Source organism: Pelobates fuscus, chromosome 10 (assembly GCF_036172605.1).
Source record: "Pelobates fuscus isolate aPelFus1 chromosome 10, aPelFus1.pri, whole genome shotgun sequence".
Lineage (NCBI taxonomy): Eukaryota > Metazoa > Chordata > Amphibia > Anura > Pelobatidae > Pelobates > Pelobates fuscus.
This window is the reverse complement of record NC_086326.1, coordinates 103,410,021-103,423,972: the sequence shown is the minus strand read 5'-3', so window position 1 is coordinate 103,423,972 and position 13,952 is coordinate 103,410,021. Positions and strand designations below refer to the sequence as shown.

General features: G+C 43.0%; 1 protein-coding gene across 1 annotated transcript in view; it reads right to left on the bottom strand.

Annotated features, from left to right (window-relative positions):
• The window catches only part of FRMPD2 (FERM and PDZ domain containing 2), a 130,754-nt gene that overhangs the window by 83,031 nt on the left and 33,771 nt on the right, over positions 1–13,952 (bottom strand). Inside the window, exons 10-14 of the mRNA XM_063433858.1 lie at positions 7,588–7,738; positions 5,853–5,991; positions 2,850–2,990; positions 2,474–2,662; positions 910–1,057 (exon numbers count right to left, since the gene is read on the bottom strand). Of these exons, the coding sequence (XP_063289928.1) occupies positions 910–1,057; positions 2,474–2,662; positions 2,850–2,990; positions 5,853–5,991; positions 7,588–7,738 (768 nt within the window). The remainder of the gene's footprint in view (positions 1–909; positions 1,058–2,473; positions 2,663–2,849; positions 2,991–5,852; positions 5,992–7,587; positions 7,739–13,952) is intronic.

The following is a 13,952-nucleotide window of genomic DNA, read 5'->3' as shown; positions in this document are numbered from 1 at the left end:
TTCTCACAGAGAAGTATTGAATCCAGAGTATGTTTATGAGAAGCATTGGATGCTTTTCACATTACAATGCTATACGAGATGATGCCTAATGTGAAGACTGTCAAAAATCAAAGGTCTCCAATGAGGAAGCACATCTAATGGCTGTCAGTCTGACAGACACTACAGACAGGGTTTAGGTAAAATGCAAACATTAGAAAAGGCAATGTTTTACATTGGCAGATAAAACCATTTCAGTAAAAGACTCCTCCATATGTACATGCTTTTCTAAAGTATGTTCTCAATGTCCTGTGAATGTCCTGAGAGTGTCAGTTGATGTTCTCTGCCTAGCACTGAAACCCCACTGAAAGGCCTCTACATTGAAACCAGAGAAGGCAAATGGGCTAGGGTAATGGGTCCATCAGAGCACTTAGGGTTATGATCATTAAGTTAAAAGATATAGATTTGCATAGCAACTTTAAGGAAAGAGTTGGTTGAATAAGTTAGTACTGTTTTAATAGTTCAAGAAGGAAACAATAAAAGGCATGAGAAGGAGGATAGTTTTTAAACATTTGGGGGTTGCAAATCGAAAGAATGTAAGGGTGTGGGTTTTAAACCCAAAGGAAGTTATGTGAAAGAAACAATCTAAAAAAAGAAAGCTAAGAAAGAAAACATGGATTATGCAGGCTGATTGTGCATGTGTTTGTTGGGGGGGATGGATACAGTAGTAATGGAGATGTTAAAGGCCATGAGCAGTGAGGGTATCTGGACAGACCAGCTCCACCGCCTACTCACCTAGTCCTACTTCTTTAGGTCTGAAAAGACCAAAAGACAAGCCCTACTCCAAGGTAACGTTTTAAAAAATTAAAGACAGCCCTGGACATTTGAAATATCATTTAATGTGATTTCCAATTGTGTTAAGGGGTTCCTAACCTGTAGTTCCTTGGTGCTGCTGAAGGTTAGAGTTGAAGGTTCGGGTGGCATTGCACAAGTTCAGAAGATATTTAGATGTCTTATTACTGTCTGTGAGATATGAGTGTTTCTTCCCACTGGAGTAACTCACCACAGAAAATTTCTTCCTCTGCAAATGAAGGAATTAATATGTTTCCGTTAAATCTACAATATTTCAGCAGTAATTTATCAGAATGTAGTTGTGAGGAATGATACAGTAATGATTCTTCTTATGTGACCTCATGAATATTGAAACACAATTAATGGGGCAAATTGACCAATGTTATATGTATATAGAGCTATCTACTAATATGAGAATTTAAAGTGATTTGCAATTTTAAAAGAACACTATACAGGAATGTGTTTGTGTTCCTGACCCTATAGTGTTAACCCCTCACCTTCCTAAATATAGTATTTTGCCTTTATTCCAGTCTGCTGGCACTGGCTCTGTCCCTGAACTGCCTTCTTGGCTGACACCATCAGAAATGGTGTTCCGAGCCAATCGCAATTGGATTGGCTAAGAGAGTCAAGGAGGCAGATCAGGGGCAGAGCCAGCACAAGGCAAACACAGCCCTTGCCAGTCAGCATCTTCTAATAGAGATGCATTGAATCCGTGCATCTCAATGAGGAAAGTTCAGTGTCTCCATGCAGAGGGTGGAGACACTGAATGTCAGGTATCCCTAGGCTTTAATTTAAACACTGCCTTTTGTCTGAAAAAAAACAGTTTACTGCAAAAAGCCCGAAAGGGACTGATTATACTCACCAGAATAACTACATTAAGCTGTAGTTGTTCTGATGACTAGTCATTATAGTGTCCCTTTAAGGTCAAAATACTTAAACTGAAAACAATTATCTGAGTCAGCTCTGCCTTCAATTCAACTACTCCAGCCTAAATTTGAAATTGACGTTGAATTCACCACTAATTCTCACTTTAGTGAATAATCCTAATAGTTTTTACATGAATATGAATTATTTCTTCATTTAAACAATTAAAACATCAATTTCATCAATTAAACAATTCTTGCTAATGAAAAATGTTTGTGCAAGTGTAATATTTCTTTCATATAAATTGTCTATTTCTGGGGGTGAGGGTCAGGGGGTTCATGAAATAAGATTTGGTTTGTTTTTGCATTAAATAATAGGAAGTACAAGAAAATATATCTCATAATGTAAAATGGGGGGTAAAATCAAACAAATCTTTTGGAGATTGCTAGAGAGGCTTTCTTCCTGGTTTCTGAATCCACTGCCCAAAATTTGTAGTTCTTTCAAAAAGGATAAGGAGGGAACCACAATCCAAAACACAATCTTTGACATTTGTAGCAAAACTACATAATATGGCAATACACAAATTGTACATGGAGCCACAGGCTCAATGGAAAACCAGCAAAACACAAATAGGTTCAGACAAAATATATCTTCATAGAAAGCCGAGGTATAGTGCACTGTCACATTGCCACTTCTGCTCTTGCGTTTGAGTTATATTTCTTAAGTGTAGACCTCAGAGTAGAGGATTGAGCCTAAATATTTGTGCCAGAAGTCCACTCACATGGGATGAAAGAGTCTGTATCTCCCTCCATGGAAAGCGTAGGCTTGCAATATGATTACCCCTTCTGTCCTGATAGACCATTATCCCTTGGGAGCAGATCCCTAATAAGAGATCTTCACACCCCAGCTCTTTCTTGTCATGTTGCACGCGGTAAAACAAAACGCCGTATTCAGGCAATTGTTGAGCTGCCTGCAAAATAAAAGCACAGAGAGCTTGTACATAAATAAGATAACCTGCGAGCAAGGTAATGAAACATTAGGGTGAAAGCAGATAAAACATATTTGCCAATAAGAGAAATATATGAGACAAGCTATATAAATGCTTATAATAATAATAATAACAATGTATATAGAAAAGTCATGCATCAGATTATTACCCTCAGAAATTCCACCTCAGCTTCCCTCCTTGACAGACTAAAGTGATGCTGATGTAGCAGTAGCATTTCATGGACAGCTTGTGGAGTCTCCAGGATCCTTGGTGGCAAAAAATCTTCAGGATGGAAATCTTGCTCCTGTAGCTATACAAGGATAATAGAATAGTGTGTCTGTTTTTAAAAAAATGTGTAAAGGACAATAGCTAGACCTGCTATATCGTATCGATTCTACAATTATGTTATAATACGTGCCAACATTCAGAAAACCCCCTTTATTGGGTCTCCAATGCACTGATGAGGGCTGTATGTCTGTAAAAAGCTATTATTGTGGACAACCATGTGGAATCTGATGCATATGATGTTATTGTCTTGGCCAATTGGAAACCACTGAGCTATCTTGGGGGTTCCAGTTTTGAATCACAATAACTATAATACAGCATAACACCATAATTTAAGCAATTAGCATTATCCACAATAACTTTAGATACTGATCCCTGTGTTGAGAAACACAGAAATAGCGATGAAGAATGGTATTCATTGGATATATTAAGAAAATTTAGCATGGAAATTGGATACATTTATGCCCTAGGCAAGCATAGGGATGGTGCATTTTTGTATCTGTTACTATTTTTTAACGGTCAGTCACTTCTTGCTAAAATATCTGTTGCTACTTTAATCAATTCAACAAATAGCCAGGGGCGTATTAGCCGCGAGGCAAACAAGGCATTTGCCTTGGGCGGCATTTTCCAGGGGGCGGCAAAAAACGCCACCCCCAAATGCCCAAGGCAAATGTCTTGTTAGCCTTGCGGCTAACAGACATGCTGGGCTGGTTGCTGGTTGCTGGGCGGCCGGCGAGGGAGCTCTTCCCCTGAGCTCTCTGCTCAGCTCCCTCGCGCGCCGCCCGCAGAGTGAGACTGGGAGCCGGAATATGACGTCATATTCCGGCTCCGCCTCCCAGCCTCACTCTGCGGGCGGCGCGCGAGGGAGCTGAGCAGAGAGCTCAGGGGAAGAGCTCCCTCGCCGGCTGCCCAGCCTGCCCGCCAGTGCCGCCCTGCAGCCACTGGACCACCAGGGAATGGGAGAACCCCCCCACCCCCAGCATTCCCAAAGGTAAGGAGGCTGGGGGGGGGGGAGTAAATTAAAAAAAATGTGTTAATGTGAGTGTGTGTGTGTGTGTCTCTGACTGTGTGTGTCTGATAGTGTGTGTGTGTCTAATAGTGTGTGTGTGTCTGTGACTGTGTGTGTTAGTGTGTGTGTGTGTGTGTGTGTGTCTGTTAGTGTGTGTGTGCGTGTGTCTGTTAGTGTGTGTCTGTGACTGTGTGTGTTAGTGTGTGTGTGTGTGTGTGTCTGTTAGTGTGTGTGTCTGTTAGTGTGTGTGTCTGACTGTGTGTCCGACAGTGTGTGTCTGTTAGTGTGTGTGTCTCACTGTGTGTGTCTGTTAGTGTGTGTGTGTCCGACTGTGTGTGTCTGTTAGTGTGTGTGTGTGTCCGACTGTGTGTGTTTGTTAGTGTGTGTGTCTCACTGTGTGTGTCTGTTAGTGTGTGTGTGTCCGACTGTGTGTGTTTGTTAGTGTGTGTGTCCGACTGTGTGTGTTTGTTAGTGTGTGTGTCTCACTGTGTGTGTCTGTGAGTGTGTGTGTCCGACTGTGTGTGTTTGTTAGTGTGTGTGTCCGACTGTGTGTGTTTGTTAGTGTGTGTGTGTCCGACTGTGTGTGTTTGTTAGTGTGTGTGTCCGACTGTGTGTGTTTGTTAGTGTGTGTGTCTCACTGTGTGTGTCTGTTAGTGTGTGTCCGACTGTGTGTGTTTGTTAGTGTGTGTGTCCGACTGTGTGTGTTTGTTAGTGTGTGTGTGTCCGACTGTGTTTGTTAGTGTGTGTGTCCGACTGTGTGTGTTTGTTAGTGTGTGTGTCTCACTGTGTGTGTCTTTTAGTGTGTGTGTGTCCGACTGTGTGTGTTTGTTAGTGTGTGTGTGTCCGACTGTGTGTGTCTGACTGTGTGTGTCTGTTAGCTAGTGTATGCGTATCTGTCAGTGAATGTGTGTGTATTTAGAAGGCGGGGCAGGGGGGAAGGGATGGGAGGGGGGGGCGCGCGCGCGGTGGGGGGGGGTGTCTGAGTTTTGTCCTGCCTAGGGCAGCACAAAACCAAGATACACCACTGCAAATAGCAATAGGGAGTTATTGGCAGCCACTACTAAAAAGTCAACCACTAACAGCTCACATTAATGTCTATGGAAATCACTTAGCTACTGGTTCCAACTAGACTCATACATTCATGCTTTTCAGTCCATTGTTTAGGATTCACCTGTGGAATATTACTTATTAAATAAGTCTCCGAAGGCAAATCCCAGACAGTTCCACTTATTCTGGAATAGAATAAAGCTGAAAAGCATTAATGTACAAGTCTAGTTCCAACCTTGTTTCTACGTTATCAACTGCAGCTTAGCCTTCATATTGACTAGTGAGCATGTTATCTCGCTGTTGGTAAAAGAATGACAGTAGATTGTCCATTTTCCTGTGATGAACATAGGGCTGGTCTAGTGTATCTAATATTCTCACTACTTTGAGGGCTTCATACCCCACAATGTATTATCCTATTTTTCTGGCCACTTAATTGAAGATGATTTTCTTTTACAGTGGGCCAATTTACACATAAATTGTGCACCTTGGTAGTGAACTCTCTCTCATTTTAGCCTGATGTACCAGAAGTAGGGTTCTCCAAACTCTGACCCTCCAGATGTTATTGAACTACAACTCCCATAATTCTTTGAGTGAAATAGATAGCCAGAGAATGATTTGAGTTGTAGTTTAGCAACATCTGGAGGGCCAGAGTTTGGAGAACCCCATAGTAGAAGAATAAAGATTGAGAGTGATAGTTTAAAATTAGTGGATTTTGATATTGATTTGAGGTTTGATTTTCATCTCAAGGTTATATTACATATATACAATAAACATTATTATGATAAAGTTCGCTGTGTACATTTTGTGAGCAATACAGTTGTGATACAGTACCTCTGGTGGGCAGTCTCCCACTTCAGCCTGCAGGGCATGGGAGCCTAGGAGTATAGCTGCCTCTCTGTTACAGAACAACCTTTCATCCAAGAGGTCCTTTCGTAACTGCAGGTAAATCTGGTGTCTCATTGAGCAATGCCTTAGTAGGAAGAATAAAAAAAAGACAAATAGGGACTGCAGTAGGCAATTACAGTACGCCATGGAAATCAAGCACAAGGGTCATTCAATAAAGAGCTAACAAAAATTTTAGATTGAAGGAACACTATAGTCACCAAAACAACTTTAGCTTGATGGAGCAGTTTTGGTGTATAGATCATGCATCTGCAGTCTCACTGCTCAATTCTCTGCCATTTAAGAGTTATATCACTTTATTTATGCAGCCTTAGGCACAGCTCCCTTAATGTGACCTATAGAGCCTTCCTAAACACTTCCTGTAAATATCACCAAAAACAACAGAGAAACTTTCTGTTTTGCGGGTATATATAACCTTTAAACCCTCAGTTTTCTCGAATGTAGCGCTGGGTGTAATTTTAAAGAATAAATGAGTGAATATATATAGTGCTTTAAATGCACTTACCCTCTATGTCACACTTGTATTTATTACATAGAAAGAAGGGAAAAATATACAAATGATTGTGCAGTAAATAAAAAAAAAAGGACCAGATAAATTAATTCGTTTTGTGAGTTATAAGTGTGAATCCACTCACATTTTCTAGAGCAGATGTAAGGCTCTAAACTTCCTGGCGTCTGTGTCTTTTAGGGTAGATCACACGACCCTTCTCTCACGATATGCACGGGTACGCTTCTATCCACATTAAACAGGAAAAGACACAGATGATCCAATCTAAGTGTAGTATTTTAAATACTGATTATATCAATATAAATAAAATACAGAAGTGCTCACCTTGTTTAGAGCCTTTGGTAACTGGCTCTAAGTATATAGGCCTAGTGTCAGTTTGTGGGGTGACACTACCCCTCCCTGGAATCACTTGAACAGGATGCAGTCAAATTTGTTAGATATACAATATATATTTATTAATAAAAGTAATGTTAAAATGTATACAGGCTTTCTAGAAAATAACAAAAATTAAAAATTATATGTGAATAATACAGAATGTATTAAATAGAGAAGATCTAACTTTAGATCTATTTAATACATTCTGTATTATTCACATAGAATTTTTAATTTTTGTTATTTTCTAGAAAGCCTGTATACATTTTAACATTACTTTTATTAATAAATATATGTTTTATATCTAACAAATTTTACTGCATCCTGTTCAAGTGATTCCAGGGAGGGGTAGTGTCACCCCACAAACTGACACTAGGCCTATATACTTAGAGACAGTTTCATGCAGGTGCTGTCAGTCACAGCCAGGGGAGGTGTGACTAGTGCTGCACAAACAGAAACAAAAGTTATTTAACTCCTAAATGGCAGTGAATTGAGCAACTTCAGAGGCATGATCTATACACCAAAAGTTGTTTTAGTGATTATAGTGTCCCTTTAAAAGACCAGCAATCTATTTATCAATAATCAATTCAATGCCATCTGCAGAGAGATTGTCTTCTAATGATTGGAGGAGTGGTCAGCAAAATCTATTTATTTATTTGTAGTATGTCACTTGTTATATTACAGAGGGAACCTTACAAGTTGCATATTAGGGCACATTTTCTCTGCACAACATATACACCAACCCCAATCATTTCAGACAACCCAGTCACAGCTCAGACTCACCTTAGTACACTCAAATCTTGAGCAAAATATTTGACTCTGAGGAAGAGTGTAAATGCAACAATGGTAGATTTCTTCTTAGGAGTCTTGCTCCATCCCTCAGGTGCCACCTTCTCCAAAACAGAGTCGTCATCCAGGAAAAATAATTCTTTTCCTAAGAAAAACCAACAGAAATGTTTATTATAAAATTATAGCACTCACTTCCATTACACTTAACTTAAAAAACAAAATGTCAGTAAAAACCTTTATTTAAATATTTTTTATGTGACACACAGGACATGAAAAAAACAACTAGGGACAGAGACACGTTACAAATGTAGATTTGTATTGTTAACATTTTAATATTCCTTTAAGATTGACCTTTAGATTTTAGGTTTATTTATTTGTATTAACTGGTGATCTGACATATGACACATAATTACCTTGCAGGGTTAAGTCCTCCTCTAGTCCTCCTCTAGTGGTTGTCTATCTCTATCAGAGAGCCACTAGAGGGACTTCCGTGTTCTTTGAACACGAAAAGTGTTTTAAACGACTCTATGCATGAGGACCTCCAGCGTCGCCAGAATCCCCAGAGGAAAGCATTGAATAATGCTTTCACATGGGGGGGTTTAATGCGCACATGCCTCCATGCGCATTAGGTCTCCCCCGCCGGCTGACGTCGGTGGGGGAGGAGCCTGACCCAGCGCAGAGGGACATCGGCGCTGGATTCAGGTAGGTCACTGAAGGGGTTTTAAACCCTTCAGCATCATGGGATGGGGGGTGGGAGGCAGGGGGGCACTGCAGGGTCCTGCAGTTCCAGGAAAATGGATATGTTTTCCTGGCACTGGAGAGTCCTTTTAAGCCAACTGACCTGCTGCAGTTTGTTCAGGGCCTACTGGATTCTCTAGCTGTGGTTCAGGTGTCGGGAGCTGTGAAGTGGACCGGGAGTACAGAATATGCAGAGCCATCATGGCCCCAGTGGACTCTCCAAGAGATGTGGTAGCCCAATTCACCAATACAGCACATAAAACAGTGATTTTTAAAAAAGTTTGAACAAGGGCTTTGAGTGCAATAACCTCAAGCTTCTGATCTACAGGTCGACTGTCTGCCTTGCCGCAGTGCTTGGGCCAATAGTCTTCCGCTTTTACCCCCCTGGGTGTTTAGTTAAGTGAAGGTATGTTTAGTTAAGTGAAGTTTCCGCTTGGCATGGAGGTTTAGGGTGGTAGTGAGTTCCGTGCGTTTCATTAACAGAGTCTTATAGGTTGCTAACAAGTGGTCAGTGGAATGTTGTTCCTCTAGCTTTTTGATCTCTTTGGTTAGGGTTCTAACTCTACTATCTCTTTGGCGTTTCTGGACAGAGGCAATTTTTATTAGTTCTCCCCTGACTACACATTTATGTTCTTCCCATATTATGACTGGGGTTATATCTGGGTGGTCGTTCTCTGTAAAGTATCGCTTCAGGTGTTCCAGCAATCCTGCAACCTAGTAATTGTAACTGAGTTACTGAGTAGGAGGTCGTTAAGTCTCCATTGGGGACATGGCTGAGGCAGGGAAGGGATCATCAGATCCACTGATAGGGGAGCGTGGTCTGACCACGAGATCTGGCCATAGGTGGCCCCCTTGATAAGGGATAGATGTCTATGTAGGAGGAATATCAAATCTATTCGGGTATAGCTGTCCGTTGGCGGTGAGTAGAAGGAATAGTCTTTCCTGGTTGGATTGGATGTAGAGTCCTCCAGCTGTAGTACAGTTGGGAGTCGTGTAGCATCCACGGCTCCGGCCTCGCGGTCAGAGGAGTCTCGGAAAAATCGGGTAAGGATCCTGATTTAGGTATCGGGGTTTTCCCTGTTCTCTCGTGAGCGCCTCCTTGTCTTTTTGAATTCCCCATAATGCTGCTGTTTCTCCGATTAGTGTGGATTCACTTTCAGGTTGAGAGAAGCTGACTTAGTGCACGTCCATTCAGCTCCGCGGTTGGCCACGCCCCACTATGTCCCTTTAACCCTGGGGAAATTGGCCAGGCATTCCAAGACTTTTATCATGAATTATATAATCTTCCCGAGCCGGGCCGGACTGGCCCACCGGGATACAGGGGAATTTCCTGGTGGGCCGTGGCACTCGGGGACGCACAGTGCAGCAGCCCTTCCTACCCCCACCCAGTACACACACACTCACATTGGGGGTACTGGGGAACATAAGTCTCCTCTTACTTCTAGAAGAGGCTTTCCTTCATCCACTCACGAGCAGCAGGTGCAGTAAATTGAACTTTCAATGTTGCTCGGAGTGAGACAATGAGCAGACAGCTGGCAGGAGCCTGGAGTGAGTGCAGGGAGGGTGGCAGTCTCTGTCCCTGCCTTACAGCCTTCACACACAGGAAGCAGGTGACCTGGCAATCAGGCAGAGCAGGGCAGCCCACACGGGTCTTCTCAAGTCTTGCTTCCTGTGTGTAAAGTGCTGTCCGGCAGGGAGGCCGGTCAGAGAGCTGGAGGCAGGCTGCTGGGAAGGAGCTGAATCCAGATCATTTCAAGGAGCAAGGTAGGCTCAGTGAGCAGAGCCACCCAGGCATTTCATGTTAATTGTGCTGATTCTTAGAGTGTGTGTATATTTGAGGGTGTATTTGTGAGTGTGTTTGGTGTGTATTTTTGAAGTGTGTGTCAGTATGGATCAATGTGTGTGTGCATGTCAGTATGGATCAATGTGTGTGTGTGTGTGTCAGTATGGATCAATGAATGTGTGTGTGTGTCAGTGTGGATCAATGTGTGTGTGTGTGTCAGTATGAATCAATGTGTGTGTGTGTCAGTAAGGATCAATGTGTGTGTGTGTGCAGTGGCGTACACACAACCCATGGGGCCCTGTGCGAAAAACTGATCCGTGCCTTCCCCCCCCACCCCGCGCGCACGCTTACTCTGCGTGGGCTGGGGCCGCAACACATGGCGGCGGGCACCTGGTCGCAAGGCTGCGACCCTTGCGACCGTGGTATGTACGCCAGTGCATGCAAATACACATACATGCTGCTATGTTTCACTGAGGGTTAATCCAGCCTCTAGTGGCCGCTAGAGGAGCTTCTGCGATTCTCACTGTGAAAATCACAGTGAGAAGACGCTAAACGTCCATAGGAAAGCATTGAGTATGGATCAATGTGTGTGTATGGTTATAATATATATATATATATATATATATACAAACATCAGTATGATACACATATGTTAATAGACAGGAAAAGGCAGAAATTTTAAATAACTATTTTTCTTCGGTATATATTAATGAGGATCCTATGGCAAGAGATATGCATATGATTGCTGCAACAAACTTGCAGATAACTTGTGATTGGATAACTCGAGACAAGGTGCTACAGCTATTAAAGAAAATTAATGTAAATAAAGCTCCGGGGCCTGACGGTATCCACCCACGAGTACTTAAGGAGCTAAGTGGGGAAATAAGTGAACCTCTGTATTTAATTTTTCAAGATTCTTTTGTTTCAGGTATTGTACCGGAGGATTGGAGGAAGGCAGATGTTGTTCCTATATTTAAAAAGGGTTCAAAATCCTTGCCTGGAAATTATAGACCTGTGAGCTTAACTTCTGTGACTGGGAAATTATTTAAACGGCTATTAAGGGATAATATTCAGGAATTCATTGGGAAGAACTGTGTTATTAGCAATAATCAGCATGGTTTTATGAAACATAGGTCATGTCAAACTAACCTAATTGCATTCTACGAAGAAGTAAGTAGAAATATAGATCAGTGTGTTGCAGTGGATGTGATCTACTTGGATTTTGCCAAGGCATTTGATACGGTTCCTCACAATAGGTTAGTCTTCAAACTAAAAGAAATTGGTCTAGATGAATATTCTTGTTCTTGGGTAGAACATTGGCTTAAGGATAGAGTAGGGGGGCGGGGCCGGACCGCCGACGGGATCAGACATGTTCCGTCTGAGCTCCCGCTTTGGGGCCGGAAAATCGGGGCTAACTGGGGGCTCACACCCCCCACCCACTCGCTAAGCAGATCACATTGATCCCCGGATCGGGAGCTACGGGGGGATACCTTTTAGGTGTCAGCCCGGCACCTACAGTGGCAACGAAGGCCCAAGGCGTGTGGAAGCTTGAGCCGGGACGAGACGGCCGCTCTCCCGGGTCTCCTGCCGGTGTCTGGCATCCCCCCCCCCTCTGGACCGGGGGGGTTATCCCGGTCTGCCCAAGCAACTACCGTCACTCCAAGCAGGGCCGCAAGCCAGCAATCTGCAACGGCACACTCTCCGGCGGCATCCCTCAAGATGGCTGCCGCACGCCTGCCACATGTGCAACCTACCAGTAAGATGGAGCCTGCTGCAGAGGCAGCCATCCAACGCCATCCGACTTCTACAGACACCTGCCCCAGAGAAGTGCCGGCTGACCACATTGAGCAGACCAAAGGGATGCCTACAGCACAGATATTGGGCCGAAAAAGAAGAGCATCAGCATTCCACTGGGCCCACCTTAAACGCACTGCAATGGCTGCACCTCCATCCCAGATCCCCTTCTGAGGCACAAACAGCCTGCCAGCACAGGAGGATTCACCCGGGGCACCGGCCATCACCGCTGAAGATCCGACGCCGCAGGCGGCGATCACCCACCGGGATCCAAAGCAGGCCCCTGCAGGGGAAGACCTCGGCCTCCCACGTGAGTGACCAGGTACGAAGCCCAGAAGCGCAGGCCTTCACGACGGCTCGGGGCTGTGGGGAGGAATTGCTCGAACTCTGCCTCCTATCCACGCACCACCCCCTAAGCCTGAGACCGAACCGGGGCATAGGCTGAGCCAGTACCTTGCAACTCAAGCACAGACAACCGGCGAAAATGCCCGCACGTTGGACTACCTCCCTACAAGCGGCATGTCTGCCCTGTGCCTGATTCCGCTGCCGGAGAACTTTGCCACCTAGATCTTGGACGCTTGAGTATCACCCATGCCCACAAGTCAATACTGTATAAATATGCATGTTTGTTTAGGCAATACCATTTTTTTTAAGTTCAGCAATGAGCGCTAGGGCAGCCTAGTTAAATGGGTTATCAATCCTGTTATTACTACCTAATGACCCACTTCTATTATGGCTTCGAATTAGCTGTGCATTAGTTTTATCTTTTTATGTTGAAATTCACGCAATCCAACCCACTAAGACAGGCATAAGACCTTTCGTAGCCTAGTATTATTCTTGCTAATCACATACCTGAGCGCCACTAAGACCAAGCATTGTGAAGCCTGTTTATTTTGACTTTATTCAGCATTCAGATGCCATAGCCTAGTACTAGCTTGTATTTAAATAATCTGCAACTGAATAATCGCTTTACTTTACCCTGTGAATATAAATGTTTGAGCCACTACTAGCCTGGGACAAAGCAATCTTCCCTGCATATATACTAAATCATCTGGAAGCACCTGACCGTTAACTTAAGCTTGTGACTATTAACCTGTTAGGGGTTAAAATTGTGCAGATACTGGTGCCATGGTTAGACTTGTTAATATCTATGTTTACGCAGTTGTAACACATTATGTGACTTAAAAAATGACAAAAATGTGCATGTCTCTCATGTAACCCAATGTAGAACCTGCATATGAAACGCTAGAGGATTGCCTTTGGGGTACCTCATAAGCGGATGTTAATTGCTTATGCACAACAAAAATAAAAAATTCAAAAAAAAAAAAGGATAGAGTACAGCGAGTTGTCATAAATGGTAATTTTTCAAGCCGGACAAAAGTGGTAAGTGGTGTCCCTCAGGGTTCTGTTTTGGGACCGCTTCTATTTAACATATTTATAAATGATCTTGAAATGGGCATTGAAAGCCATGTATCAGTGTTTGCAGATGACACAAAACTTTGTAAAGTAATAAAATGTGAGCAGGATATTGCCTTGCTTCAGAGGGATTTGGATAGATTGGGGGACTGGGCACTAAAATGGCAGATGAAATTTAACGTAGAAAAATGCAAAGTTATGCACGAAGCGGGTTAAGAATGCACAAGCAATTTACACCCTAAATGGTAGTGAACTAGGGATAACCACACACGAGAAGGATTTGGGAATTGTTATAGACAACAAATTAGGTAGCAATATGCAATGTCAATCTGCCGTTGCTAAGGCCAGTAAGGTTTTGTCATGTATAAATAGGGGCATAAATTCTCGAGATGAAAATATAATTTTGCCTCTTTATAAATCGCTGGTAAGACCACACCTTGAATATGCTGTGCAATTTTGGGCACCTGTTCTAAAGAAGGATATCATGGCACTAGAAAAAGTGCAGAGACGAGCTACAAAATTGATAAAAGGAATGGAGCATTTTAGTTATGAAGAAAGGTTAAAAAATGTAAATCTCTTCAGTTTGGAAAAACGGCGCCTTAGAAGGGATATGATAACATTATACAAA